The following is a 24,815-nucleotide window of genomic DNA, read 5'->3' as shown; positions in this document are numbered from 1 at the left end:
CTGGCTTGCATGACTTGCATGGCTTGCCTCGAGGCAGAGGCCAGGCGTCGCTGCGTCAAGGCGTCAGGTGAGCCATGGATTGCATGCTGTTTGCAGCGAGCAAAGCAAAGTGACTCGCATCATCTCGTATGTACTCGTCTGATCAGAGCCTCGACCCCCCCCCCCCCCCCCCCCCCTCCTCCCCCCAAACGGCCCTTGCCCCCCTCTGACTGATCACAGCACTACTGCATCCAACAGCAGAAGCAGCAGCAGCAGCAGCAGCAACCAGTAGTAGTAGTCGCTATCGCTTCGCTCCTCCTCTCCGACTTGACATCTCGCTGTATCGCTTCGCCCATATCATCTTGCTTCTTCATCTTGACCCTTGCTTCCGTACTTTTCTACTCGCTCGTCCCACCATCTTGCTTGGTTGGGTCCACCACCACTCGCCCACTCGCCCACTCGCTCACTCGCTCGCATTTCTGACACACTCGCAACCGCGGCAATTGCAACCACTACCAGATCTTGCAATCAAAGCACCCACAAGCACCTAGCACTAGCACTAGCACCAGCACCAGCAATCTCCCACATCTCCCCCCATCTCATCCGGCATCTGGGGATATTCATCTTGGCACCAAGCTTCCATCTTGGCGTCTGATAATCTTGCAACCACCGCGCCCACCCGTACCGCAAACTGCGTGCCGCCCGCCACCGCGTGCGCCTGACACGCCGCCGACACGGCCGCCGACATCACACGCCGTGCCCCAAACCCCAACGCCTACGCCAACGCCAACGCCAACGCCAACGCCAACGCCCACTGGCGGCCACCCCTGACCCTCTCAAGGTCCAAGGCAAGCCACCCGGCGTACGCTCGCTGCTGCTAGTCACCATCACCATCATCTCATCTCATTCATACATCTCTTTCCGCCGCGATCACTCCCACCCTCATCACTCTCAGCCTGCCGAAGACCGGCAAGCATTGAACCCTAGTCAAGCTAATAAGGCTTGGACGCATCCCTTGGGTTGTCAATTCTCTAATCAAGTCGTCAGTCTCACGCGCAGCAACAGCAACAGAGGCCGTCACCGCGACATTCTAGCAGGTGGAAATTGACGTCATTTTTCTTGGTACGACATCCCTCTCCTGGTGGACAGTCACCGCAGCACCCAGCGCGCAGCAAGCAACAAGCAACAAGCAACACGCAACACCTCGGGCATTCCATCACAAGGTCATCATCCATCATCATCCTCTCTCTCTCTCTCTCTTTAGCTCGGCTTTGTTTGTTGCCCTCCCTCGCCCCCTCGCCGCCCCCCCCGCCCCTCCGCCGAGCAAGTTCTAGACCGAGCACAACAAGACTCTCCCCGTTCCACAATCCACACAAGCGAGCACGAGCAGCAGCAGCCCGCATTACATTCCTCGACCTTGCAGCCCCGCCGGTCGTTCGCTTGGCTTATTCTGTTGTCCTGTTGGAGCTGGGGCATCTCGCTGCCATCTCTCTGCTCTCCTCGATCGAGATAGCCTTTGTCTCTCTCTCTCGCTCTCTCACTCTCTCTCCCCCTCTCGTTCATCCTCATTCCGCCTCGACTCTTCTCCGCCACCGTCCACCGCCACCCCGATATTCGATCGCGCCACCGACGTCTGATCGCGCCAGTGACGCCCCAAACGCGTCGCCACCATCAACCGCCACCCGCCATCACACAAATCTCCTTGACCTCACTCGACTCGACACTCGACGACTTCTTCGTCCCCATCGTTCTCTTCGTCCCCTTCGTCCTCTTTGCTCTCTTCGCACTCGTCTTCGACTTCGCTCCCCTACCCTTCGCTTCTCTCTCTCTCTCTCGTTTTGCTTCTTGGTTCTCCGCTTCAGCTCTCCCCACCACATCGGCTCATCGCCTCCTCCCCCCCCCCCGGACTGCACCCCCCTCGACACATAGCAACCGCATAGTCACGCACACTTACTATCGGCGACTGCCATGGGGGGTGAACACAAGTGTCCCGTGAGTTGTTACTCTGATGCATACACTCACACCACCAGCTCTGTTCCGCGACGTTTACACGTCCACAACACGTCGGCCGCCACCTGCGCGCTCACACCGGCGACCGCCCGTACGAATGCAAGGAATGTCCACTACGCTTTGCACGCAGCGACCTCCTCTCACGCCATGTCAACAAGGCCCATCCCAAGCCAGATGGCCAAGGAGCCGACAAGAACAAAGACAAGCGCGGTAGACGCAAGTCGGTGTCGACCCAGAACCCCGCGACGGGTGGCATATCGGCTTCGCGGCCACCCCAGCTTCCTCCCACTGCGCCGCAACCACTAGTCCACCCCGGCCACCCGCCAGAGCTTACCGCCTTCCAAGCCCAGAGAATGTATCCGAACCATCCACTGCTCCAGCAGAATGCAGCGACATCACAGCTGTGGGCCCAGCCCGCATTCACGCTCGGCCACGGCAACCAGTTTGGCACCGATGCCTTGGGCAACCTCGTCATGCCTGCGGCCTTCGCCATGGCTCCCGACCCCGTGAACCCACATGCGAGCTTTGACCCACAGCTGGCACAAGCCGGCCCACATATGGGGCTAGACCTTGCCGTCAAGAAGCGCGCGTGCGACCAGTGCAACCACTCAAAGGTGCGCTGCGACTGTGCCGATCCATGTGGTGAGTACTTTCTGCCTTCTCCTTGCAGACACGCTTCTCTGTGTATGTCGCTGACAACAAGCTCGTTGCGCCCACAGATCAGTCCAGTGCACCTACACCAAACAACAACGAGCTCGCACTTCAGGCTTGGGCCCACATCTGTCCACCGCCGTCGACCCTGTTTCTAACCCACTGAGCGGAATCTCTCCCACTGCAGGCATCCGCAACTCGCCCCTGTCATCAAGTCAAGCGCGCATGCCCGACGCGCTAGGCAATGTTGGTGTTGCAGTCGCGCGGCCTCCTGTGCCCGACCCGCAATGGGACGCAAGCATCCAGCACACGATCGGCAGCCAGGTGAGTTTTGAGTGGATTATGACGCAATTTGGGCTTGGCCGCTGACGCCCTCTAGGCTGCTGACAACCCCGTGCTGCACCAGTCTCCAGCCAACCTCGCCATGGCATTGACGCCCGCCCTCACCAACGCGACAAGTCCGACCGCCACCGAGGTCTCTACTGACCGCCGTGGTTCCAGTGGCAACTGGATCATGCCGCCTGGCTCGGTGTCTATCCCAACGCAAGGCGACTTTGGCGGCATACAGATGGACGGCATAGGACTTGCGTCGTCGTTCCACGGCTCAACCACATTGTTCAGGACGCGCGCAGAGTCGCTGTACAACGACAGCAGCGCGTCACCCAACTACGCCCCTACCGTATCATCAGAGGACGACGATGCCTCCTCCATCAGCTGGACTGAGAGGGAGGGAGCACGCCGCCGCCGCTCCAGCGCCAGCGGACACTGGGCGGGCGCCATGGACCAGCTGCATCTCGACGATCCCCAAGTTCAGGGCGTCACCTTTGACGTCAACGGCAACATGCAGTTTGGCTTCCAGCACCAGCAGCAGCAGCAGCAGCCGCAGCGCCACAGTACTTTCCCCATTGCGCCGGGCGACGTGTCTGCAAATCTGTCACGCGCACCCAGCAGCCAGGACGTAAACTTTTGGAAGCTGTTCCTCGACCCGGCTGCACTTGCTAGCCCGGATGTGCAGGACATGGGGTTCAACTCGCTCGACACGCCTCGTGGTTTGTCTAAGTCCAACTCGATGCCTGACCTCAAGACACCACCCACTGTCACCGCCAACTACGCGCCGCTCCAGTTCCCCGACGCCATGGCTATTCCCACTGGCCCGCCTGGCGTGCTCTACCCACAACAGCAACAGCAGGGGCAGCAGCAGGGACAAGTGCAGGGGCAGTCGCAGCAGCGTGCCAACTCGGACGACACGGACATGGACCGCTGGCGCGACCACATCCAGCAACGCCACGCCAGTTTCTCAATGAGCCTCGGCCCTGCCTCCCGCAAAATATCAACAGGCCAGCTCGGCACACCCTCCTTTGCCTCGAGCAAGCCAGGGATGATGCGGCCGCCGCCGAACCCCCTCTTCTCGAACGCGGCGATGCAGCAGACGCTCGCGCCCGAACGCACCCCGAGCTTTGGATTCAACGCCTTCGACCCCACGACGCCCAAGGGCAACCCGCGCACGCCCACGGCCCAGCTGCTGAGCATGTACACGGGCTTTGAGCGGTTCGAGCGGCCAAACAACAAGCGCATGGCGAGCCAGACCCTCGTGCCCGACATGTTCCAGAAGCGGCAGCAGACCTTCCCGCCCGAGGAAGACTTGACCGACTCGAACGCGAGCTCGCCCCGCCGCTCCTCGGACCTGCCGCGCGCACTCCCCGCCTCGGGGCTGTACCAGTCGACCGTGCCGCCCGCCAAGACTGGTTAGGCCATGTATAGACGGTCGCCGCCGTAGACATGCCATTCGCCTGTAGCCAAGTAGTACGCATTAATAGCGCATGTAGTACCAGAATGCACAGCGGTTGCGACGGCAACGTTCCTCTGGCACCGCCACATAGCACGCCAGGCCATTGGCACTAAGCATAACGAGATTGTCGCTGTCCATCAACACGTTCCCCAACGACCGCTTGCGCCTCACGACGCTCCTACATGCCCCACCAACACGTACATACCCCATCATCATCCACGCCAAGGTTAGCCTTTGTCGCACGACCAGTCAGCTGCCCCGTCCATCCCCACCTCTTCCTCTCCGCCTCTCCACTCCATCCCGCACCTTCGCTTCGTCTCTCGTTTACTGCCGCCGCGGCTCCATCAATGGCCAGAGCATGACGTCTAACGTATCTTAATTGAGGCACCGGCATTCCGCGTCCAGGAATCGGGTACCTCCGTACTTCCCCTCCTACTGTACATACGTCCCCTGCCACCTTCCACGTGGCCTATATGCGGACGGACATTGGCCCCCTCTCCGCCCGTTTTCTCTTGAGGCTTCCGACATCCGCGGACCTCTGACTCGGACACTTCTCACTTATCATGCGCGCATCTTTCCGTGTCCTCCAGGAAGCGGCGGCGGCAGCGGCGGCGCGCCCCGCCCAAGCCGTCCGGCGCGACGCGACGCGGCGGAGTGGGAGTGCGCGGACGCCGTCGGGCGCTGGCGGTGAGTCCCTCGGCGCGTTGTAAACGGCTTGGCGAGGCGCACCCACGCTCCCGGCCAACCACCCGCTGACCTCAGCCCCCGCGTCCCGGACGTCCAACCACCTCGTCATCGACGTGCCCTTCACCGCGCTCCCCTCGGACGTGCACCGCGCGCTGAAAGAGGTCGGCGCGGTACCCAAAGACTTCCCACTCAGCGCGATCGTGCGGCAGCCGGTCGGGGCGTCGCGCAAAGCCTCCTTGACGGCGCGGTACCACTTGACGGTGCGCAACCCGTCGCTCGCGCAAGAGACGTACAACGTGCTCATGTCCCGCCCGCTCTTCGCGGCGGGCAGCTCGCGCGCGTCCGTGCAGCCCGGGCGGCCCGCGTTCGGCGCGAACGGGCTCAAAGACGACGCGCGCGTCGCCTTCAGCGCGCAAAACGCCGCCGAGTGGGGCGCGAAAATGATCGCCAGCGTACAGGCATGGCAGCCGACGGATTACCAGTACGCGCAGCAGGCGGCGCTGCGCACCGGCGGGCTGCCGGACGCCGCGTGGGCGATGCAGCCCAACACGTCGGGCCGGCGCGTGCTCCTCCGCGGCTTGCCGCGCGAGCGGCCTGTCAATCTCGTCCGCGACTTCATCCGGGATATGGGCGTCGAGATCGAGGCGGACGGCCTCAAGCGCCTCGTCCCCGCCCAGCTTAGTAGTCGCGCGGCGTATGCCGTGACCTGCAAGTCGGTGGCGGACGCGCACTACCTCGCCCGCCGCCTCAACATGGCACCATACCTCCAGTCCGTGTTGGGGTACGAGTACATGATGCGCGCGCACGTCATTTGGTAGCCTGGGTCGAGTATCGTTACATGCATGCTGCTCTCTGTACCTCTGTACTGCTCTATGTTCTGCCTGCCTAGTCGCGCTTGAGGCTGCGGTAGATCTTGAACGTGCGCTCGCCGCCGCCCTCGCCGAGCGGCGGCACCTCTTCGATGCTCACGCCGTCCGGCAGCACGCCGGCGGCGAGCAGGTCCTCCGTGCCCCGCCCCTTGTTCATCACGACGTACATCTCGAGCCCGTCGCCGACCTCGATGTGCCGCTCGGTCGCGCTCGTAAAGCTGTCGATGACGAGGCCCAGCACCGTCGACAGCGGCAGGTTTCCGGGCACAGGCTTCTCGCCCGCCGGGAACGTCATGTTCTTGAAGTAGATCTGGTTGTCGAGGAAGGGCTGGATGAGCGACTGCGCGGCGCCCGCCGCGCGGCACGCCTCGCGCTCGTAGCTGCCCACCGGGTCGAACGAGTACACCGCCCCAGTCCCGTCCTCTTCGATGCCGCCGAGAATGTTGTACACGTAGTACGGGAAGAAACGCTTGCCGTACAGCATCGTCTGGATCATGCGCGCAATGCTCTTGATCCCCATCTGCTTGTGGTGTGCCGCCTCGTACCACTCGAGCTTCTGCTTGACCCGCTTGACAAAGTTGTTGCCGTCCGCCGCAAACCCGTTAACCGCCAGCACTGTTGTGTCGGTGCTGCTGTCAGCGTGCTCTCGTCCCGAACATTTGCATGATGAGCTGCGGCGCTCGCGCGCCGCACTCCCACATCACACAACACTCACAGCTGGAACACCTTCTGGGCGTAGCGCGTCTGGATAGAGTATCCCTGCGTCTGGCGCGTGTCGCCTGCAATCACGGTGAAGTCGGCGCCGGCAATCGCGAGGATCGAGCCGCCATTGTCGTCGTATGGGCTGAAGCGGCTGCTGTTAGCTCGGACAAGCCCCCAACGCACTGCTCGACGGGCGCGGCGACCGCAGCCGGGGCGGCATGTGTTGCGAAGAGAGCCATGGCGGAGAGGGCAGTGTTGATGCACTCGCTGCGAGTGAACTGTCGTCAGCGGTGAGCGTCATGGACGCGCGTCGGACCTCGAAGCCACGTGGCCCCGGTGAATTCACAGGCACAGCGTGTGGCACCACCCAACGCTTGGTGGAGGTGATCCACCCAGCTCAGATACCCACTACGACAATGTCCTGCACATCACTCCATCACTCCCCGTCGCCATTGTCCGCTCCGAGCACAATGGGTGATGACGGGCGATGCGCGAGGCGGAGGGCGCACCGCCCCGCCCCGCTCCAGTCGCACTAAGGTGGCGAGACGCTGCGACTCACGTTCTGACAATTCACTCGCGGTATATTGCGCTCCTACTAAGCCCTTGCTCCCCCATCGATTCCATCCACCGTTCATTCCACTTATCTTCAGGTCTGGCCAGCGACCCAATCCCATCTACGAACCTAACATCCACTTTCACACCTCTCCACAATGCCTCCCATCCACGAGGAGGACGACGAGCACGAGCTCAAGCCGTTCCTCGGCCTCGCGCCCCGCCTCTGGCTCACAACCTTCAACCCAGGCTTTCTCCCGCTTATTTTTACGATCGCGCAGGTCGCCGCCGCGCGCAAGTCCACAGCCGAGCTCGCCGCGCAGCTCAAGCGTAATGTGCTCGACGCATGTGCGCAGATCGCAGCGGGGGCGGGTACGCTGCACGCCCTCCCGCGCTACCTCGCGATGCAGACGAACGCCGAGGTCCTGCGCGCCACCCGCGCGACCGTCCTTGCAGTCGGCAGCGCGCTCATGGACTGCATCACGGTCATCGAGGTCGTGCTCAACTTCATCGTCGACACGTACCGCTCCCTCCTGCTCTGCACCATCCAGCTCGTGGTGCAGGGCTCACTGGAGCTGCTGATCAGTGCGGTACAGATAGTATGTTTTAATGGCGACAGAACTGACGCAGATTTCGGACGGCGTAACCAGCAGCCTCAACTCGATCCGCGACAGCATCCAGGAAGACATCGGCACTATGAACAGGGTCATCCAGAGCGCCGTTAGAGGCATCAATGTAAGTTTGCCCCCGCCGCCCTCGCAATGCTAATCCCAGCGCGTGACTTCCATCGTTAACGTCGACCTCTCGGTACCCACCATCGACATCCCGTCCCTCAGCTTTTTGGCGAACGTCACGATCCCCACCGGCTTCGAGGACAGTCTGCTCCGTCTGAACAACAGCCTTCCGACAATGGAGGAGCTGCAGGACAAGATGAACGCGCTCATCAACGTGCCCTTTGAAGCCCTTAAGGCCGAGATTAACGAGACGCGGCTCGAAATCGCCGCCGGCCTCAACAGCTCCTCCTTCCCCGTCCCCAGCCTCAAGTCGCTGAGCCAGGACAGCGGGCTGCGCGACGAGCTCTGCGGCGACCTCGACACAGGCTTTATCGACGACACGGCCGCCGCACTGCACAAGCTCAGCGGCGCCGCGATTGGGCTCATGGTCCTCGCGCTGCTGATTGGGTGGGGTGTCCTCGCGTTCTACCAGTGGCAGCGTTGGCGCGCTCTCAAAGACACCGTCGCGGCCGTCGAGGACGAGTGGCGCCGCGAGGTGCCCAACGCATGGACGACCGTGGCCGTCGTCGACGCGCCTCTGATCGAGCGCTACGCCAACCCGCTGATGAACAAGGCGCGCCTCAAGCCCCGCACGCGTACCAACGTCCGCTGGCTTCTCAGCTACCTCTCCCATCCCACGTGCCTCACCCTGCTCATTATGAGCGTGGTCGGCCTCATCGCCATCCAAGCGCAGATCGCCGCACTCCACGGCCTCAAGGCCGCCGCGCAGGCGCGCGCCACCGAGTCTATTAGCGCCACGACCGAAGGCCTCTCCGGCCGCCTGAATGGCCTTTTGGCGAACGCGTCCCAGTCCTACGCAGAGGACATGAACGTCGCGCTCTCCGCCATCGAGACCAGCATCAACGAGGACATGTTCGGGCACTGGGTCAACGGCACCGCCGTCAACCTGAACGCGACCCTCGTCGAGTTCTACGACGACGTCGAGCGAAGTAAGTTCCTCACATGCGCCGCTGACAGCAGCCATCAAGACGGCGTTTGAGGGCACACCCCTTTTCCGCCCCATCAACGGCTTCGTGTACTGCATCCTCGGCTCGAAGATCGACTCGCTCGAAAAGGCGCTGGCGTGGGTGCGAGAGCACGCGCACGTCGACCTGCCCACGGTGCCGGCCGATGTCCTCCAGCTCTCGAGCGAGAGCACCGCCGAGCTCGCGGGGCCCGTGACTGCCGCCGCGGTGGGCGGGGACGACCCGGACTCGGGCGCGGTCGGCAAGCTCGTCAAACACTTTGAAGACGCGCTGCGCGCGCAGCAGGTCGTCTACGGCATTCTTTTGGGCGTGTACGGCCTCGTCGTGCTCGTCGGGCTGCTGGTTGTGGCCTGGCACTCGGGCGGGCGCGAGTGGGTTGCGCGCCGGCGCGCAATCGCCGGAGGTGGGAAGCCGCCCCCCGCGAACGCCTCGTTCACCCCATACCCGCTGTACCAGACGTATACGTCGGACCAGGAGAAGGACCGCTCGGCCCCGTCAGACGAAGGCGGCTCGCACTCCGGCTCGCTGCGGGCTCTCGCTGCGCCGGGCACCGCATTCCTCGGTATGCGGGGGTACGTCTCCACCCCGACACCTCACTCTGTACCTGCGCGACCCGCGGACAAGGCACACCCATGGACGCCGCTCGACTCGTCAGACGACGGCCACGACCACGAGGCCTTCTGGATTACGCGGGCCATGCGTGGGCAGCGGGTCGACTCGCCGGCGCTCGCCGAGAGCGACATCGGATCCACGCGCGTCAGCAGGACGCCCGAGAAGTCCGCCGCCCCACTCTCGCCCAGACTTGCTCCGCGGACGCCGCGGCGCTCGCCGTCGCCCATGCGAGTGCACGCGAGCCCAGGGTCCATGTCCATCCAGCTCACCCCGCCGCGCATGAAGAAGCTGCCCACGCCGGCGTGGCGGGACGAGGTCGACGCGCTCGGCGACGGGCAGAGCCCTGCACATTCGCGCACGTCGTCTCAGACGCGCTCGGTGAACGCTTCGCCTGGCCGCTTGGGCGGCGTGCTCCAGCATCTCAGTGAGCGGCGGCAGCGGCGCGCAGACGAGGGCCGCGTCGACCCGTTCTACGACCCCCGGCCGGGAGACGAGGTGCTGGAGGAGACGGGGCGGGCGATCTGAGGCGGGGTAGGCGGGGTAGGCGTCATAATGCTTGATTGTATGCATTCTGTGTTTCACGATATCGTAGCGGCTGCTTCACGTCCATCGCGGCGGTGGACGCCATCAGGATGCCATCGCAATGCTGATTAACGGAATCTGCAACCGCAACCGCTTATCCGTGCCTGAGTTGCAAGACGAAGACCAAAACTTCGCTCCGCACATACCACGTTCTCACCTCGTCAACAACCACCATGTCGCGCAAGACGGCGGCCGGCCGCGTCCTCCGCGAGATGGACCCGGACACGATCTACTTCACGCACGCGCGCGTGCGGCCCGTCTTCACGGGCTGCAACAAGCGCATCCAAGAGACGCTGGACGAGATCGTGGCGGGCACGACGACGCTCGCCGACATCCCGTACATCACCGTGATCGAGAACTTTGAGGCGCCGCCGTCCGCGGACGCGAGCGAGGACGAGGAGGAGGACGGGCGCAGGCGGAAGAAGGGCGGGGGGCGCAAGCCCAAAGCCAAGGGCCGCGCCGAGCCGGCCGAGGCGACGCCGTTCTACTTCTCCCTCAATAATCGGCGCCTGTTCCTCTTCAAGACGCTCAAGGAGCGCGGCGTGCTCGACACCGTCATGGTGCAGGTCAAGCCGGCGCTCGAGCGCGAGCGCACAAAGTATACGCGCGAGCGGTGTGTGCTGCGCGCGAAGCTTATGGGCGCGGGCACGAAGCTCGGGGCTGAGGCTGAGGGCGAGGACGGGGATGAGGATGACGAGAAGATGGACGAGCGGCCGTGGTGAGTCCTGCTGGCTGTAGATATGCGAGGGCAATAGCTAACGGCAGACGAAGCTAGCTCAGAGAGCACGGCGTGGGACGAGGGTACCCTCTCGCGCACAATTACTCGTCGCGTCATCCGTGCCATGCTGGCCATACCAGCGCCAAGAGCACCGTCCATGCGCGCTCCTCTTCCACGGAAGCGTACCGCAGCTGCAGACCTCTGAGGCAGCAGCGCAGGCGGTGTCACCGTCGCGGGCGAGCATGTCGGCCAGCGACGTCGGCTTGCTCGCTTCGCTCGGCCCAGCACAGTCATCCGGCTGCTCGAGAAGCCGAGCTCACCTCATCTCGTTCTCTGGCCTCCTTCCGCCCGTATGCATGTACTGCATATGATCGAGACGGACTTGTGCGTCGCCAAGACGCTACATGTGCATCCGATTGTTCCCCGGCCCCTCTCTAATGTCTTGATGATACGCAGGATTGGACTGACCACATGACCGGCTCGCCAACTTTCTCGACGTCAGTGACATCTCCAGCGACCCTCTTTCCAAGACTTTGCCCATCTAATCTAGTGGGCAGGGGAACGGCCGGAACGCTACCGGGGCCGCGATCCCCGTGCCCTCAATACGTTTGTCGATAAGAGCGCACGGCAGTCACCTGGTGTGAAGACTAATCTGCGGGCACAATGCGTTTCGTCCTTCTCACTCTCACATCGCTCTTGGGCGCCCTCGCGACAAACATGAACCGCATCGACACACACGTACACATTATTCCCGTACGTTCTTGATTGATGAGGGCGCACGCGCGCCCCACTGACAACAGCCGTCATATCGCGCCGCGATCGACAAGTATGGCGACCCGTCAGGGTGGGCAATGCCAGCCTGGTCTCTCGATGCGGCGCTGAACGCCTCGTCGCAGCTCGGCGTGCGCGTCTCAGTCGTGAGCGTGACCTCGCCCGGCCCGTCCATCGCTGGCGCGGGCGAGGAGGGCCGCGCCCTCGCGCGCGCATGCAACGACGAATGCGTGGCCCTGGCGCACCAAGCGCCGGGCAAGATCGCTCTCTTCGGCAGCCTTCCCGACTGGAACGATGTGGAGGGCACGCTCGCCGAGATCGACTATGTCATGCGCGACCTGCGCTGTCCCGGCGTCGTGGCCATGACGACGTACGGCGGCCTGTTCCTCGGCAACCCCAAGTTCAAGCCCATCTGGGCGCGCCTCGAGCGATACAAGGCCATCGTGTTCATCCACCCCGCCGCGGTGGACGTGACGCCGCGCTTGATCGCCGAGAAGCTGCCACAGCCCATCGTCGACTATCCGCAAGCGACGACGCGCACGGCCTCTGACCTCGTCCTCACCCGCACATTCACCAAGCACAGCAAGTTCAAGGTCATCCTCTCGCATGCGGGCGGCACGCTCCCGTGGCTCGCGGACCGCATGTCGTCGAGCTCCCGACTCGTCGACCCCAACATGACCATGGACGATGTGTGCGTTCCAGGCCCGTGTAGCAGTGCTGATGCCAGGCTCGAGACAATCCGCCACTTCTACTTTGACGTCGCGCTCAGCACGACACCCACGGCGCTATACGGCCTCCTGCAGGTTACGACGCCGGACAAGATCCTGTACGGCAGCGACTTCCCGTATGCGGCCCTCAACAGCAGCATGCGGCACACAACGCGCCTCGACACCCTGTTGGCCGGCGAGTTCCGCAACCTCAGTGCTGTCAACAGTGAAAACGCGGAAAAACTGTTTGGCGGCGTGGACAAGGTCGTCGCGCGGCTCAAGGGAGGGAAAAAGCCCAAGCTCTAGCGGAGCGGGATGCGCATGGAGCGAGTGGAGTGAGCAGCAGTGAGAGTGAAAGCGTGGTGTGGATGTGATGCAGATAATTTGCCCGTGCGGAAGGCGGAGGGGGGATGACGCGGAGACACAAAAGAAAGCATCATCTGTGATGGGTGATAGGTTCTCTGCTCGGCCGAAGCCGACATCTTGGCGCGGCACGGGGAATGACGCCCTCGTCTCATCTTTCTCGCCATGATCTGCGACAGGGTGTGATGTTGATACGTCGCATCTTCACTCTTCGCAACTGCTTCATAATCGCTATCCAGCCGACTCCGTCGCCCCCCCACCCTCTCCCCTGCCCACCATGTCGTTCCTCACCCCCGAAGCCATTAACCGCGCCGTAACCCACATGAACAAGGACCACGCCGACGGCAACCTGTACATCGTGCAGGCGTTCCACGACCGCACCGCGACCGGCGCCGACATGCTCACCCTCGACGCGACGTCGGGGACGTGGGAATATATTCTCAAGGACGGGACGACGAAGACGGCCGTGATCCCGTTCCCGAACGCGCTCCAGAAGCGCGAGGACATCCGGCACGCCGTGGTTGCGCTGTACAAGCAGGCATGCACGGACCTGGGCGTGACAGAGGCCGGGAACGGACACACGGAGGAGAACAACCTCCATTAGAGGTGAGAGTGGGAGATGAGGCACACGCTGACTCCAGTGCAGGCATCGATAGAGCACATAGTCGGGCTACATTATTTGGGACTGGGCGGCGAGGAGCGAGGAGGGTCACGGCATGCTGTCGAGGATGTGTGAGCAGACGCCAAGCCAGTTTGTGCGGGCTTGGCTTCACGTCAGGCGCCGGTCCGTACGCAAGGACGCAGTGACGACGGGGTACCTCGCCCTCGCCCGCGGTTTACGGATCGGCTGCGTATCACGATACAGATTGTCATGGAGAGGCTGATGGCCTGCAGTCTTACTGACCACTGAAAATCAGGTATTACAGTGCTAATCCGAACGCAAGCGTGATGCATTGCTCTGTACAGAGCATTATAAGGCATTCAATATCATGGTCATCCCCTCCTTCAAACCCGACCACCGTCACAGATCTTGCTCTTGCAACCCGTCAAGCAGCCTCGGGTCTCGCCTAATACTGCTGGCCGCCCTGATACGGCGGGTACGGCGCATACTGCTGCCCGTACTGCTGCTGAGGGAACTGGCCGTACTGCTGCTGAGGGTAGGCGCCGGTGGGAGGGGGCGAGCCGGGTGGGCTCTGTGGCGGACTCATGGGACCAGGGCCAACAGGGGTGTGGGCCATGCTAACTGGAGCTGAAAGCGGCGTGCTCAGAGGCGGGCTACTCGCGCCGGCAAAGTAGCCCTGGCTCGGCGGGCGCTCGCTTGGGACCATGAATCCGACAATCTGCGGGTCCTGCTGCTGCTGCTGCTGTTGCTGCTGCTGGGGTTTCTCTTCGTCGTTCTTCTTGTTCTTCTTGCGGCGCCGGCGGAGACGGCGGTGGTCGGGGTCGCACTCGTAGTTGCACGCAATGACGGAGCCGACAACCGCAGCGATGAGGAGCGCACCGCCGCCAGCTGCCACGCCGATACCCCACGTCGGGATTCCCTTCAACGGCGAGCCGGTGTTCGACGTTTCGCTGTTGGCGAACGGGTTCTTGAGCGGACCAGGGTCCTTCGTGGTGTCCGTCTCCGTCGGTTCGGTCTCCACGACCTCGACCGGCTTCGGGTCCGGGATGGTGCCAATGACCTCGGGGTCGTCAATCGGCTTGGTCTCCACCTGCCGGCACCAGGTGCCCAGGGATGCCCAGCTGGCGCTGATGCTCAACTTGGTGTCCTCAGTGTATGTGCTGTTGCCTCCCTGAGCGCAGGTGTTGCAGGCCTCGAATGCGCCCAGGTTCTCAGGCTGGCGTCAGCGGTGTCACTTGACGTACTCACAGTGCACATGCCCCGGCACTTGGTGGCTTGCTTGTCACGACACAGGTCGCCGTATGTTGCGCGGATGGTGTCGCATTCCGTGGCGCAACCGGTCTTGTTAGGCTTGGGCGGCTGCTCGCAGTACTGGTTGAAAGATCCGATGCCGTCCAGGATGGTCGGTCCCTGGGTACCCGTAAGCCCAGAGCTGGGTACCGCGCGCTCGCACTGCTTGATGTCCTCCCAGTGACTGCCCTGCTGTCAGCCTGTCCCCCATCTCGACTCACAGTGCAGATATCCTTGCAGCTGCTCTGACCGTCGTCGCACAAGCGGTTCACGTCGCCGATCATACGAGAGCATGCCTGGCCGCCCTCGGTCGTGCAGTACCACTGGGCGTCACGGCCGTAGCTCGCATACTCCTCGAATCCGTAGGGGCGGTAGCATTCGATGCACTCGTTGATGAGGCCAAGGTCGCCGCACAGCCCACGGCACGTTTCCGGGTTACTAGAGTTACAGGCCATCATGACCCGCGGATACAGCGCGTCGCACTGGGAGCATGGCCGGGTCGATGGAGGTGTCGTGGTCGTATCCCGGATGAGCGGGCAGGTGGTGTCCATGAACTCCGCCCATTCGAGCACCGACGTCCGCCCCGCCTGCGTCGAGTTGGAACCGTCCTCGTGGATACAGGTGAGACATTCGCTCACTTGAGCGCGCGAGCCGTCCTGCTGTCAGCAACGCATTGTCCGAGAATCATCTCACATCACAGGCCGTGCGGCAGGCGGCGAGGCTGCGGCGGGTGCTACGGCTTACGTCCCCGCAAGCAAGGTCCAGCGGGCCGACGACTTTGCAGTGCCCATTGCAGATGCCATATGGTGAGGCCGCAAGATTCTGCCGCGCCTCCAGACCCAAGCTGGCAAGGTAGCGTGCGTGGACGAACACACTGTCCAGCGGGACGGCGATGACGGGGGCAGCGGCCGCGATTAGCGCAGCGATGAGCAGGCGCATGGTGTTGTCGTCTCCTCGATATGTGTCAGCTTGCGAGCTTTCGAGAGTCTTGACTGGGGAGAGGCAGAACAACGCCCTGGGCTGCCTCTCTTAAGCAACTTTGCGGCCTTCCGACTATTGGTTATGGCGGGGTTGTGACCTGCCTCTGGCGGGCAGTGGCGAGCGGTTGGGCCGCGTATCGCATCCCGTGGTCAATGCATCAAGGAGTGAAGGCGCTAGGTAGGCGCTGTTGACGGCGGTCACGCCCGGCATTGCCTTCCGCGTCTGGCGGATCATGAAGCGAACAAGCACGGGCGCTAGTGGCGGTCTGAGACCGGTGGGGGAGCCGATTGCCGCCACTCCGCACGTTCAAGGTGAGTTCAGGACGAGGTCAGGAAAGGGATGGAAGAGATCTAGTCAGGGTGCAAGCCAAGACAATATCGAATAAGCATGTCCCTGCATGTTGTTTGCGCCCTGAAGGGCTCACACGATGTAAATCAGCTCGGGCTTGTCAGTCTCAGCCTTTATTACTCCTCCATGTCCCGTGACGAGATAAGGTGGGGCTGCCATTCACGTTCCCTGTCGCGCTGCACAGCTCTCGCTGGAACTTCGGCGGCACTGGGAGCGTGTGACCTGCTGGTGAGTTCAGTACATATTAGCCGAGCCGCTGCTGCTGAGAGCAGGTCAAGGAGTCGAGTCCACAACCTTGCATACTGGTACATTGCCATGTCTCGCCGGCCGTTTTCCTTCGCTTAGATCTTATATTTTTGTAATTCCGTCACTTTCAGTATCGGCCCCCTTGGGGATACCCGCTGGACTGGCCGTACGGCGCCTGTGCGTAATGCTGGCCATATTGAGGGTTTGGCGGCTCTTGAGTTGGGACCGGCGCATACTCCTGCGTAGGCATCATGTACCCGACGACCTGGGGCTTCTCGGGCTCCTGCTGCCACTCTGGTGCCGGCATGTCATTGTTGTTATTCTTCTTCTTCTTGTTCTTCTTCTTGCGACGGAGGCGACGGTGGTCAGGGTCGCACTCATACCCGTTGGCGATGATTGCCGCTGCCGCGCCTGCAACAACGACCACACTGCCAGCGGCAGCCACGCCGATGCCCCATGTCGGAATGCCGCCGCCACCCGTGCTGTCGCTCTTGGTGTTGATCGGGACTGTCGTGTTGCCGAACGGGTTTGGTCGAGGGGTCGTGGTATTGCGTGGCGGCGGGTTCCTGTTCTCTCGGTCCACTTCGTTCTTGATATCCCTCGGGTCCGGGACTTGGACGGACCCCGGGGGCTTGACCGGTATAGTCGTCGTGATGTTCTCTACGATTACGATGGTGTTGCACCAGTCCGCGAGGTGGGCAACATGGTCCCGGATCCTAGTTCTGACCGTGTCCGAGTACACACTTTCGTTGCTGTGTGCGCAGGCGTTGCACACGTCCATGGCGTCGAGGTTCTCAGCCTGGCATGAGCCCTGTCGTGCAGTAGTGCTATAAGGCCTCGTGCAAGATGGACTTCTCTGGCATCTTGAGACTTACCGTACACATCCCATTACATGCGCGTGGACACATGTCGGTGTACCTCTGGAGAATGCTTTCGCACTCTTGCGCACACCCTTTGGGGTTGGGCCCTCCGGTGATAATGCAGCCGGCGTATACTTGCGCGAGCGCGTCCATGACTGTGGCCTGTTGCGGCGCGTACAGGTCTGAGATGGGCACATCTTTGTTGCACTTGTCGAGAGCGGGGCGGCTGTCCGCGCCACCGCAAAGCACACACTCGCTCTTGTTCGTGAGGGCAGCACAGTCTTTGGCGTATGTCGCCCCAACCCAGGCACAGTTCTTCCCTTCCTCCTGCTCGCAATAGAAGGAAAGAGCGGCTTGCGGGTATGCGTAGCGGAAGTCAAACCTGTTCTGGCACGTCCAGCACTTCTCCGCCGCTTGGTAGTTTGGACACAGGCCGCTGCAAGCAATGTTCCCGTCCGTGCAGCTGGCGTTCATGGCCGCTCCGATCGTCTCGCACTCAGCACTGCAGTCGGTGATTGTGGTGCCGGTGCACCATTCCTGGCGCCAGCTGAGGAAGTTGTCCATCTCGGCCTTGCCCTCGCTGGTCGCCTTGCTGTCCACGTCCATGCAGGCTTTGCATTGGTTCACGAGAGACAGAATCCTTTCCTTTAGGTAAGCGTGTATCCCGCCCCCATTCAACAACTTACGCTACATCCATCTCCAGACTGGCACTCCTCCTTGGTGGTACAATTCCTGTAGTTTGGCAAAAGAGCGGAGAGCTGGTCACACAGGGGGCACAACCCGAACTTGGTTCCGGCCAAGTCGCACCACGGAGCAATGTACTCGTCATACAGTCCATTGACTTTCTGGAGATAGAGTTCTTGAACACGTTGATTCCCCGAGTTGGTCTTGACACAATCCAGACACTTCCTGATAGGGTTTTCGCCCTAAGCGTCAGCGCCGCCTGGTTCATAGACTTACGCATTGGTATTGACACCAGGTGCTCGCTTTACTTTCGCCGCAAGCAGTTGCAACATAGCCAGCGCCTGGATTGTCGCACTCGAGCCCACAGGGCGTGTCCGCCTCACAGAATGGCACTTGATATTCGTTCCAGTATCCCTCGATCCTCTCGCGATACCGTTCCTCGACCTGCGGATTTCCAGCGTTGGCTTTGACGCAATCCATACAGATCGTGATCGAGTTCGATCGCTTCCTGTCAGAAGCCCCCTTCTCCCAGAACTCACGCATTCCGCCCGGCATGCCTCGCTGGTCTTGTCTTGGCACAGTGATGGGAGACTACCGGAACCGGGGTCGTTGCATTCACTCCGGCACGGCCAGTCGGCCACGGCTGACGATGTGACCTGCTCCCCGGTCGGCGTTGAGGACGTAGGAGTTCCGCCTGTCTGAGTATTGGTGTCCGGGGCTTGAGTCACCGTAACTGGGTCGGACGGCACGGAGACTGGGGGTGGATCCGGAGCCACGGGAGTCGGGTCGGATATCACTGGGCTTTGACTTGAGCTAGGAGGGTCAGGAGCGGCCGGCGATGGCGTGGGGGTGTCGACCGCGGGCGGCGCCCCAGAGGGTTCTTGACGGAGGACCAACCGCGGGGGGGAAGCGGCATGTGTCTCCGTGACTGCCAGGCAGAGCAGAAGGACGGAGAGGAGGCGCATGGCCAGCGATCACTAGAGCAGGTGTATGTGTGACTGAGAAGGCCAGAGAGGACGGTGTTGGTGCTGAGAGCGTGAGCGTGGGAGTGGCTTTATATCAACTCTTTCAAGTGCCACGCCCATCCAAGAACACACCCCTTGCAAGATGCACCCCGATATCATAGTGAGTCAGCTGTTGGCCGTCAGATGACTATCAAGGCGGTGTTTGCATGACGACGGTCGCGATTCTCGTGAGAATGGGAAGGTTGAGCGGCGGCTCGGCGCAGACGCAGTTGATCAGAGAGTAATCAGACTGTTGCGGCTTCAGCAACATTAACATACCGAGTGCCACAGATGTTGGCAACGGGGTGTGGCCCAGAACATGGCAGGGACGGCCGACCGCACGAGATCTCGGCACGATGGAAGGGGCTTGATCCAGGGAATCTAGCGGGGTGCTTACGCTTATCGCATCTTCCCGACCCGAAGAACATGCAGGTCCCAGAGCCCTGACCCGGGTGTTCGGTGAATGGGAACGCGGGTCTGGCCAGCATCGAGTGCGGATGGCAGATGTGATCGCACCGCCTCTCCGAGAGTGGCGGAGATGCAGATCACGGCGGGATGATCAAGTGAGCTTAAGACTGGATTGAGCTGAGGCTGACATGGAACACGACGCGGACATTAGCTTCCCCTGATCGCCCTAATAGTGGCGGTGGAGGCGCCGCGCCGCTCGGTCACTTTTCGGAGGGCGGTCATGAGTTGCCTACCCGTACCGAACAGTCTCCCGCCCGCTCCTTCTCCGCTGCCACTGTGAGAGTTGCGGGACACCGCGAACACCGCTTCTGCACAAGGTTTGTGCATTATTGAGGGACAGTGGGGAGGGGGATGTGAAGGGGAATGGTTGACGGCTGGTTCAGTGCGTAAACAGGGTTGTTTGGCCTGATCTCCTCGTTGTCGTCGTTTTCAACCTCGACACGTCAAACTGAAAACAAGGTAGTTCCATAAAGACAGAGCACTATTAAGTTGTAACACTATCACTGGCTGACCGAGCCTATGATGCACTCCGTGTCGCGGTTAGAGAGGCAAGCCTGCCACGATTGCCACAATGCCCACCCCAAGTACGAATGAGCAGCTGTCAATTGAGGACTGAGTCCGAGCAGCCTAACGTCAGCCGGCTCACAATCTTATCACTCACGCTGCTAGGCCTGGCTGACGCAGCCGAACCAGCGCGCCCCGTTGTGGTCGTTCCAGGGGCGCCAATAGTGATGGCTCCCGGACGGGTGCCGCTTCCGCCGCCGCTGGAGCCACCGCCGCCTGGCACTGGAACGAATGGAGTGCTCGGGGCCGTGGGAGGGTTGACCGTGCCGGGGTTCGTTGTCTGCTGCTTGCACCAGTTGGTGAGGGAGCCGTAGTAGTTTGTGATTCCATCCTTGGCTTCCTTCGAATCGGTGTAGTCGGAGCGATTAACGCACTCGTTGCACTTGGCCATCGCGCTGATGTTCTCATCCTGCGATCAGACATGCTTGTGATTTTAGACTTACGGCGCACATGCCCCGACACTTGATCTGGTCCCCTGCCTGGCACAGCTCGTTGTCCTTGGTGAGGATCGGGTTGCACTCGTCGAAGCACATCGTGCCGCCTGGCTTGGAGCCCTTGCAGAGGTTGACAACCGTCGTCACCCCGGACTGGAGCTCTTCCATCTGAGTCTGGATAATCGGTCCGCTCGAAAGACATGAGCTACACTCGTCGAGCTTGGCCTTGGCGTCGCCCGAGCACATGGCCGTGTAGCACGTGGCCTCATCCTTGCACTGCGAGTTGATCTGGTCGACGACGCCCATACACGTCGGCCCGCACCCGTTCTGGCAGTACCACTGGAGAGCACCCCAGCTCACCCCCATGAGATCAGGCAGCCCGCCAAGATTCTGCTGGCAAGAGGCACAGTTCGAGGCCGAGTCGAAGCGGTTGCAGAGCTCCCGGCAACCGCTGAAGCTAGCGCCACTGGTGCCGCATTGAGCTTCCATGTCGGGCCGGATGGCGCCGCACTGCTCCGTGCAGCTCCCGCCGAGCGCACGGCACTGCGTGTCCATGTGGCTCTGCCACTGGCTGACGAGATCCTTGCCCTGTTGCGTCGCCGTCGTGTCAGAGCTAATGCAGTCCGAGCATGTCTTGAGTGGGTCGAGCAGCTCGCTCTAGAGGTTAGCAGAGTCGGTACAGTTACTTACTTTGCAAGCGGTGCGGCAGACTTCGGCACTCTTGCCGTGGCAAAATGGAGTGAGATCCTCGATAGCCTTCTCGCACGTGTTACATTGGCCATAGGTAGTCTGTGCGGGGGGCTTGCACGCCTCATCCATGTGTGCTATCCAATCGCGGACCAAATTGCGGCCGTATTCGTTGGCGGTCGTGTCCGATGCCAAACAGGTGGCACACGCGTTCAGCGGGTCAAGGAAGCGGCTCTGTCATTAGCTGTGATAGTTGGAACAGCTCACCTCGCATGCCTTCTTGCACTCTTCGGCCGGCTTGTAGTGGCAGTACGGGCCAAGATCGCTCACTGCCTGCGTACAGCGGTCGCAAGACCCAAACTCAGGAATTTGACGAGGAAGGAGCTTGGGCGGAGCGGCAGATGCGATGGTCGCCGACACCGCGAGGGTGAGAAGGATCCTGGCAGTCAACATGGCAGCTGGAGATTATGCAGAAACTCTCCTCACTCCTCCTCTTATGTATCTCTGTGGGCTACCTCTCAGCCACTTGCAGCGAAGAAGATCATGCAAGGCGCTGCAAGACGCTGGCCGTCACGCTAGGCGACTTGTGGCATTCCGGCTCTTCTGGTACCAAGCCCGCGCTCTCTGTATTTGGCAGTGCCCCCCTGCCAAGCGCGCTCGACTACTGCATGGCCGCAATCAGCCAGGCATCGGGCGTTGAATGCAGCGCCTAGATCTCAGAGTAATCCTGGATTCCCTGATACAAAAGCCTGCAGGGCTCCCAACGCCAGCGACATCAATCGATGATATCGTCCACAACAAGTGCACACACACGTTCAGCTCAACCTCAACGCAATTATGGCCGCTGATGCTCGAGGTTACGGCACGGGCGGCGGGTGGGCTTCCCCTCAGTCGCGCGCCCCAAGACACCATCCGGTTGTCTCGAGACGCTCCGGCGTCCACGTCCGAATGCGATGCAGCTGGGGGCCGAAATACAAGGCTATCTGGACGGAGCGTGAGAGGGATAAGATCGATCGTGTCACGTGCAAAACAGGAGGTTGTGTATCGGATTGTTAGACATAATAAAGAACGACAAAATCATGGAACATGCAGCGTCGATCCAAATCGCCGAGGCACCAGGCACCGGCCGGCGACCAGATGTCCCGCAGGTCTATTTGCTCCGATCTTCATAGAGCACTCTGATAGCACCGGCTGGACTGGCAGCGGTAGTGTGGTGAGAAGCTGCAGTTCGATGTAGTGTTGGAGCGGGCGGGGAATGAAGCCGAGACATGCCGGGACGGTGAGTGATGCACCGCCTTGTCGACCGACCCAGACTTCCGGGACCGCTTCCTCCTCGGACTGACTACAATTGAGACCACCGAGCACGGACCGAGGATCTTCCGCCAAAACGACGATCGTGCGTCAGGTTTCAGAGATCAGTGCCACTGAGGGACCGAGAAGGCGGTGTATGTGGGATTTGGAATACGGCTTGCCGGCGCGGCATCTTGGGCAGAGAGAGGAAAAGAGAAGTCGGTGGCGGCAGACCTTGGGCAACAATATTCAGATTCGATTCGGTCACAGATACGGTCATTTACAAAGGAGAGAAATTACGAACTGCAATAGCAATTGGCAAGTAGGCGGCCAAATATGCTTAGGCTTAGACGACAACGACGAGGATGCCCATGATGAGGCCGAGGGCAGCACCGAAACCCATGCCTCCGAAACTAAAGGAGAGTTCACTTGCCGACTGGGAATCAGCTTTGCCAGGACTGATACTTACGCTCTGACTTGTGGCGCGCGCGCTTCCGCTTGGGCGGCGGGTGGTGGCAACGGGGCGGCTCGTGTTGACCGAGATGCCCGTCTTGCCAGTGGGGGTGGGACGCGACTCAGGAGCAATGCCGGTAGGAGGTGGACGGTTGGGGACCGTGACTGTGACGGTGGGATTGACGACAACCACGATCGGAGTGGGACCGGGATCCTCCTTGCACCAGCCGCGCATCTTGTTGAACAAGTCCTCGACGGTGGAGTCTGTCGCGCACTGCATGCACTGCTCGAGAGCACCAAGACTCTCATCCTGGGTTTAGTTAAAGCCCTCAATAAGACTCACAGCACACATGGCAGCACACTTATTGATGTCTGCATCCTTGCAAGAGTTGTAGTCGAGGTCCAGGATCGGGCTGCAAATTGATTGACACTGGTCGGTAGGCCAGGCAATCTTGCCAGAGCAGTAGTCGTCCACCGTTGAAATGGGTGGCAGAATAATGTCATCGCGCCAAGCCTTGTCGTCGACCGGCGCGTTGGACATGCAAGAACGGCACTGTTGCAGAGCATTGCGCGCCCCGCTCTCGCAGACGTTCTTCTTGCATGCTTCCTCACCCGCGGTACAGTGCTCGGAGAGCTGTGTTGTCGCTTCGTCACAAGCCACGTAGCATCCGCCAGGAGCACACCAGAAGGTGGCGGCCTCGAACGTCTTGGCGACGTCGGCAGGTACCGAGCCGTTCTTAATGTAGCACTGCTCGCAAGGTGCATAAGTGTCCCACTCGCTCCAGCACGTGCCCAGGCAGTCGGTGCTGTACTCATTGTTCGGGTTGTCGCATGCGGCCTTGAGGTCGGGGAACGCCTTGCACGCCTCTTCACAGCCCGCCGGCGCACCACCACAGCGGCCGTTGAGACCATCGACTGCCTCCTTGACAAGGGCTTTAGCTTTGTCATCCGCAGTTGAGCTCGGGGCGGAGACACAGTCATTGCACTTCATGAGGTTTTCCTTTTGCTAAAGGTTAGCACGAGAAGACAGAGCCGCAAGGCACTCACGTCACAACTCTTGGCGCATTCCGTAGCGACCTCACAGGCAGTGATGATACTCTGCAGTGGCGGCTTGCATGTGTCTCCACAATCACCGAAGTTGTAGGCGTCAAGACCACCGCCGCCGACGGGAGGGCAGTTGGCTGCGAAGGGAGCCCACTCGGTGATCTTAGCTTGGCCCGGGTCAGAAGCCGCCCCCTTGGTCTGCATGCAAGCTTCGCATTGCTTGAAGCCTTCGAGCCACATTTCCTTCTGGTTAGCGTCTGTTGACATGAACAACGACTGCACCCACGCAAACAGTCTTGCAGTTCGAAGGGTTTGATCCATCACAGTTCCTGGAGAAGTCGTCAAATGCACCACTGCATTCGCTCCGGCAGTTGGCAAAGGGGAGCTCCTGGCCGTCGGTCATGGTCGCCTCGTCGCTCGTGGTGGTTGAGGTCGGAATAACAATGTCGTTGGTTGTTTGCGCAACTGTGGGAGTTGCAGTATCCGTCACCTCAGGGGGCGGCTCGACAATGACATCAGGTGTCGCACTGGGATCGGCCTCATCCTGTCGACCGGCGAGGTGGTGAGGCGCGGCCGAGGTGAGGGCCACAGAGGCGAGTAGAGTGAGGAGGATTCTTATCGGCAGCATGTCAAACGTGGGCTGAAATGGAGAACCGTTGGCTGGGGATGAATGTGCGCGGAGCCGCTGCTTTTATAGCGCGCAAACACCCACCGCCAAGAGCAGTCCGACACCTCCGTGCAGCGGCCGGTCGATCTGCAGATCCGCCCACCCTCCTCCCGCCGTTCAGTCGTGCATCAAGCCTCGCCGATCAGCCACAATCCGTGCACTGCATCGCTGCATCCAGACTCGGCTTCCGCCACACTCGATGTCAGATGAATGTCAACTCGGCTCCGCGGGCCGTGCCTGGCGGCCTGGAAGGGGATGGCACGCTATCAACAATCATCTCGACGAACCGAACAGGCGGCTGCGTTGTTCGGTTGCCACCTCTCCACCCGGCCTGGCTGAATGCCCGCTGATTTCACGCTCACTCACGCCGGCACACCCTCCGCGCCGATATTATCTCCCTGTCAGCTGCTGCTCTGATGTGA

General features: G+C 61.4%; 11 protein-coding genes across 11 annotated transcripts; 6 read left to right on the top strand and 5 right to left on the bottom strand.

Annotated features, from left to right (window-relative positions):
- Positions 1–1,947: 1,947 nt before the first annotated feature.
- On the top strand, positions 1,948–4,390 carry COLE_01504 (uncharacterized protein; the record flags this gene model as incomplete). Its single annotated transcript, XM_018419639.2, has 4 exons — positions 1,948–1,971; positions 2,010–2,631; positions 2,693–2,964; positions 3,020–4,390. 4 exons carry the CDS (start codon positions 1,948–1,950, stop codon positions 4,388–4,390), a joined length of 2,289 nt encoding a protein of 762 aa, XP_018282808.1.
- A 602-nt stretch (positions 4,391–4,992) lies between these two features.
- COLE_01503 (uncharacterized protein) lies at positions 4,993–5,934 on the top strand (the record flags this gene model as incomplete). Its single annotated transcript, XM_018425155.2, has 2 exons — positions 4,993–5,116; positions 5,192–5,934. The coding sequence occupies 2 exons, from the start codon at positions 4,993–4,995 to the stop codon at positions 5,932–5,934; spliced, it is 867 nt and encodes a 288-aa protein (XP_018282809.1).
- A 67-nt stretch (positions 5,935–6,001) lies between these two features.
- Positions 6,002–6,926, bottom strand: COLE_01502 (uncharacterized protein; the record flags this gene model as incomplete). The annotated part of the gene is made up of 3 exons (XM_018421620.2): positions 6,002–6,614; positions 6,701–6,838; positions 6,871–6,926. 3 exons carry the CDS (start codon positions 6,924–6,926, stop codon positions 6,002–6,004), a joined length of 807 nt encoding a protein of 268 aa, XP_018282810.1.
- A 471-nt stretch (positions 6,927–7,397) lies between these two features.
- COLE_01501 (uncharacterized protein) lies at positions 7,398–10,135 on the top strand (the record flags this gene model as incomplete). The annotated part of the gene is made up of 4 exons (XM_018420130.2): positions 7,398–7,838; positions 7,870–7,974; positions 8,014–8,962; positions 8,994–10,135. The coding sequence occupies 4 exons, from the start codon at positions 7,398–7,400 to the stop codon at positions 10,133–10,135; spliced, it is 2,637 nt and encodes an 878-aa protein (XP_018282811.2).
- Positions 10,136–10,365: 230 nt separating this feature from the next.
- Positions 10,366–10,914, top strand: COLE_01500 (uncharacterized protein; the record flags this gene model as incomplete). The annotated part of the gene is made up of 1 exon (XM_018427244.2): positions 10,366–10,914. One exon carries the CDS (start codon positions 10,366–10,368, stop codon positions 10,912–10,914), a length of 549 nt encoding a protein of 182 aa, XP_018282812.2.
- Positions 10,915–11,573: 659 nt separating this feature from the next.
- COLE_01499 (uncharacterized protein) lies at positions 11,574–12,694 on the top strand (the record flags this gene model as incomplete). Its single annotated transcript, XM_018427249.2, has 3 exons — positions 11,574–11,663; positions 11,711–12,372; positions 12,409–12,694. The coding sequence occupies 3 exons, from the start codon at positions 11,574–11,576 to the stop codon at positions 12,692–12,694; spliced, it is 1,038 nt and encodes a 345-aa protein (XP_018282813.1).
- A 334-nt stretch (positions 12,695–13,028) lies between these two features.
- Positions 13,029–13,355, top strand: COLE_01498 (uncharacterized protein; the record flags this gene model as incomplete). The annotated part of the gene is made up of 1 exon (XM_018426244.2): positions 13,029–13,355. The coding sequence occupies one exon, from the start codon at positions 13,029–13,031 to the stop codon at positions 13,353–13,355; it is 327 nt and encodes a 108-aa protein (XP_018282814.1).
- Positions 13,356–13,818: 463 nt separating this feature from the next.
- On the bottom strand, positions 13,819–15,602 carry COLE_01497 (uncharacterized protein; the record flags this gene model as incomplete). The annotated part of the gene is made up of 4 exons (XM_018425049.1): positions 13,819–14,589; positions 14,622–14,852; positions 14,885–15,319; positions 15,357–15,602. 4 exons carry the CDS (start codon positions 15,600–15,602, stop codon positions 13,819–13,821), a joined length of 1,683 nt encoding a protein of 560 aa, XP_018282815.1.
- A 763-nt stretch (positions 15,603–16,365) lies between these two features.
- COLE_01496 (uncharacterized protein) lies at positions 16,366–18,747 on the bottom strand (the record flags this gene model as incomplete). Its single annotated transcript, XM_018426127.2, has 5 exons — positions 16,366–17,037; positions 17,114–17,743; positions 17,785–18,024; positions 18,059–18,286; positions 18,322–18,747. 5 exons carry the CDS (start codon positions 18,745–18,747, stop codon positions 16,366–16,368), a joined length of 2,196 nt encoding a protein of 731 aa, XP_018282816.1.
- A 1,047-nt stretch (positions 18,748–19,794) lies between these two features.
- On the bottom strand, positions 19,795–21,392 carry COLE_01495 (uncharacterized protein; the record flags this gene model as incomplete). The annotated part of the gene is made up of 5 exons (XM_018424719.1): positions 19,795–19,881; positions 19,916–20,227; positions 20,262–20,909; positions 20,943–21,173; positions 21,207–21,392. 5 exons carry the CDS (start codon positions 21,390–21,392, stop codon positions 19,795–19,797), a joined length of 1,464 nt encoding a protein of 487 aa, XP_018282817.1.
- Positions 21,393–22,575: 1,183 nt separating this feature from the next.
- COLE_01494 (uncharacterized protein) lies at positions 22,576–24,354 on the bottom strand (the record flags this gene model as incomplete). Its single annotated transcript, XM_018426128.2, has 5 exons — positions 22,576–22,665; positions 22,699–22,992; positions 23,026–23,688; positions 23,730–23,969; positions 24,013–24,354. The coding sequence occupies 5 exons, from the start codon at positions 24,352–24,354 to the stop codon at positions 22,576–22,578; spliced, it is 1,629 nt and encodes a 542-aa protein (XP_018282818.1).
- Positions 24,355–24,815: the final 461 nt, after the last annotated feature.

Source organism: Cutaneotrichosporon oleaginosum (assembly GCF_008065305.1).
Source record: "Cutaneotrichosporon oleaginosum strain ATCC 20508 chromosome Unknown ATCC20508_contig01, whole genome shotgun sequence".
In the NCBI taxonomy this organism is placed as follows: domain Eukaryota; kingdom Fungi; phylum Basidiomycota; class Tremellomycetes; order Trichosporonales; family Trichosporonaceae; genus Cutaneotrichosporon; species Cutaneotrichosporon oleaginosum.
This window is presented reverse-complemented; position numbering and strand designations above follow the sequence as displayed.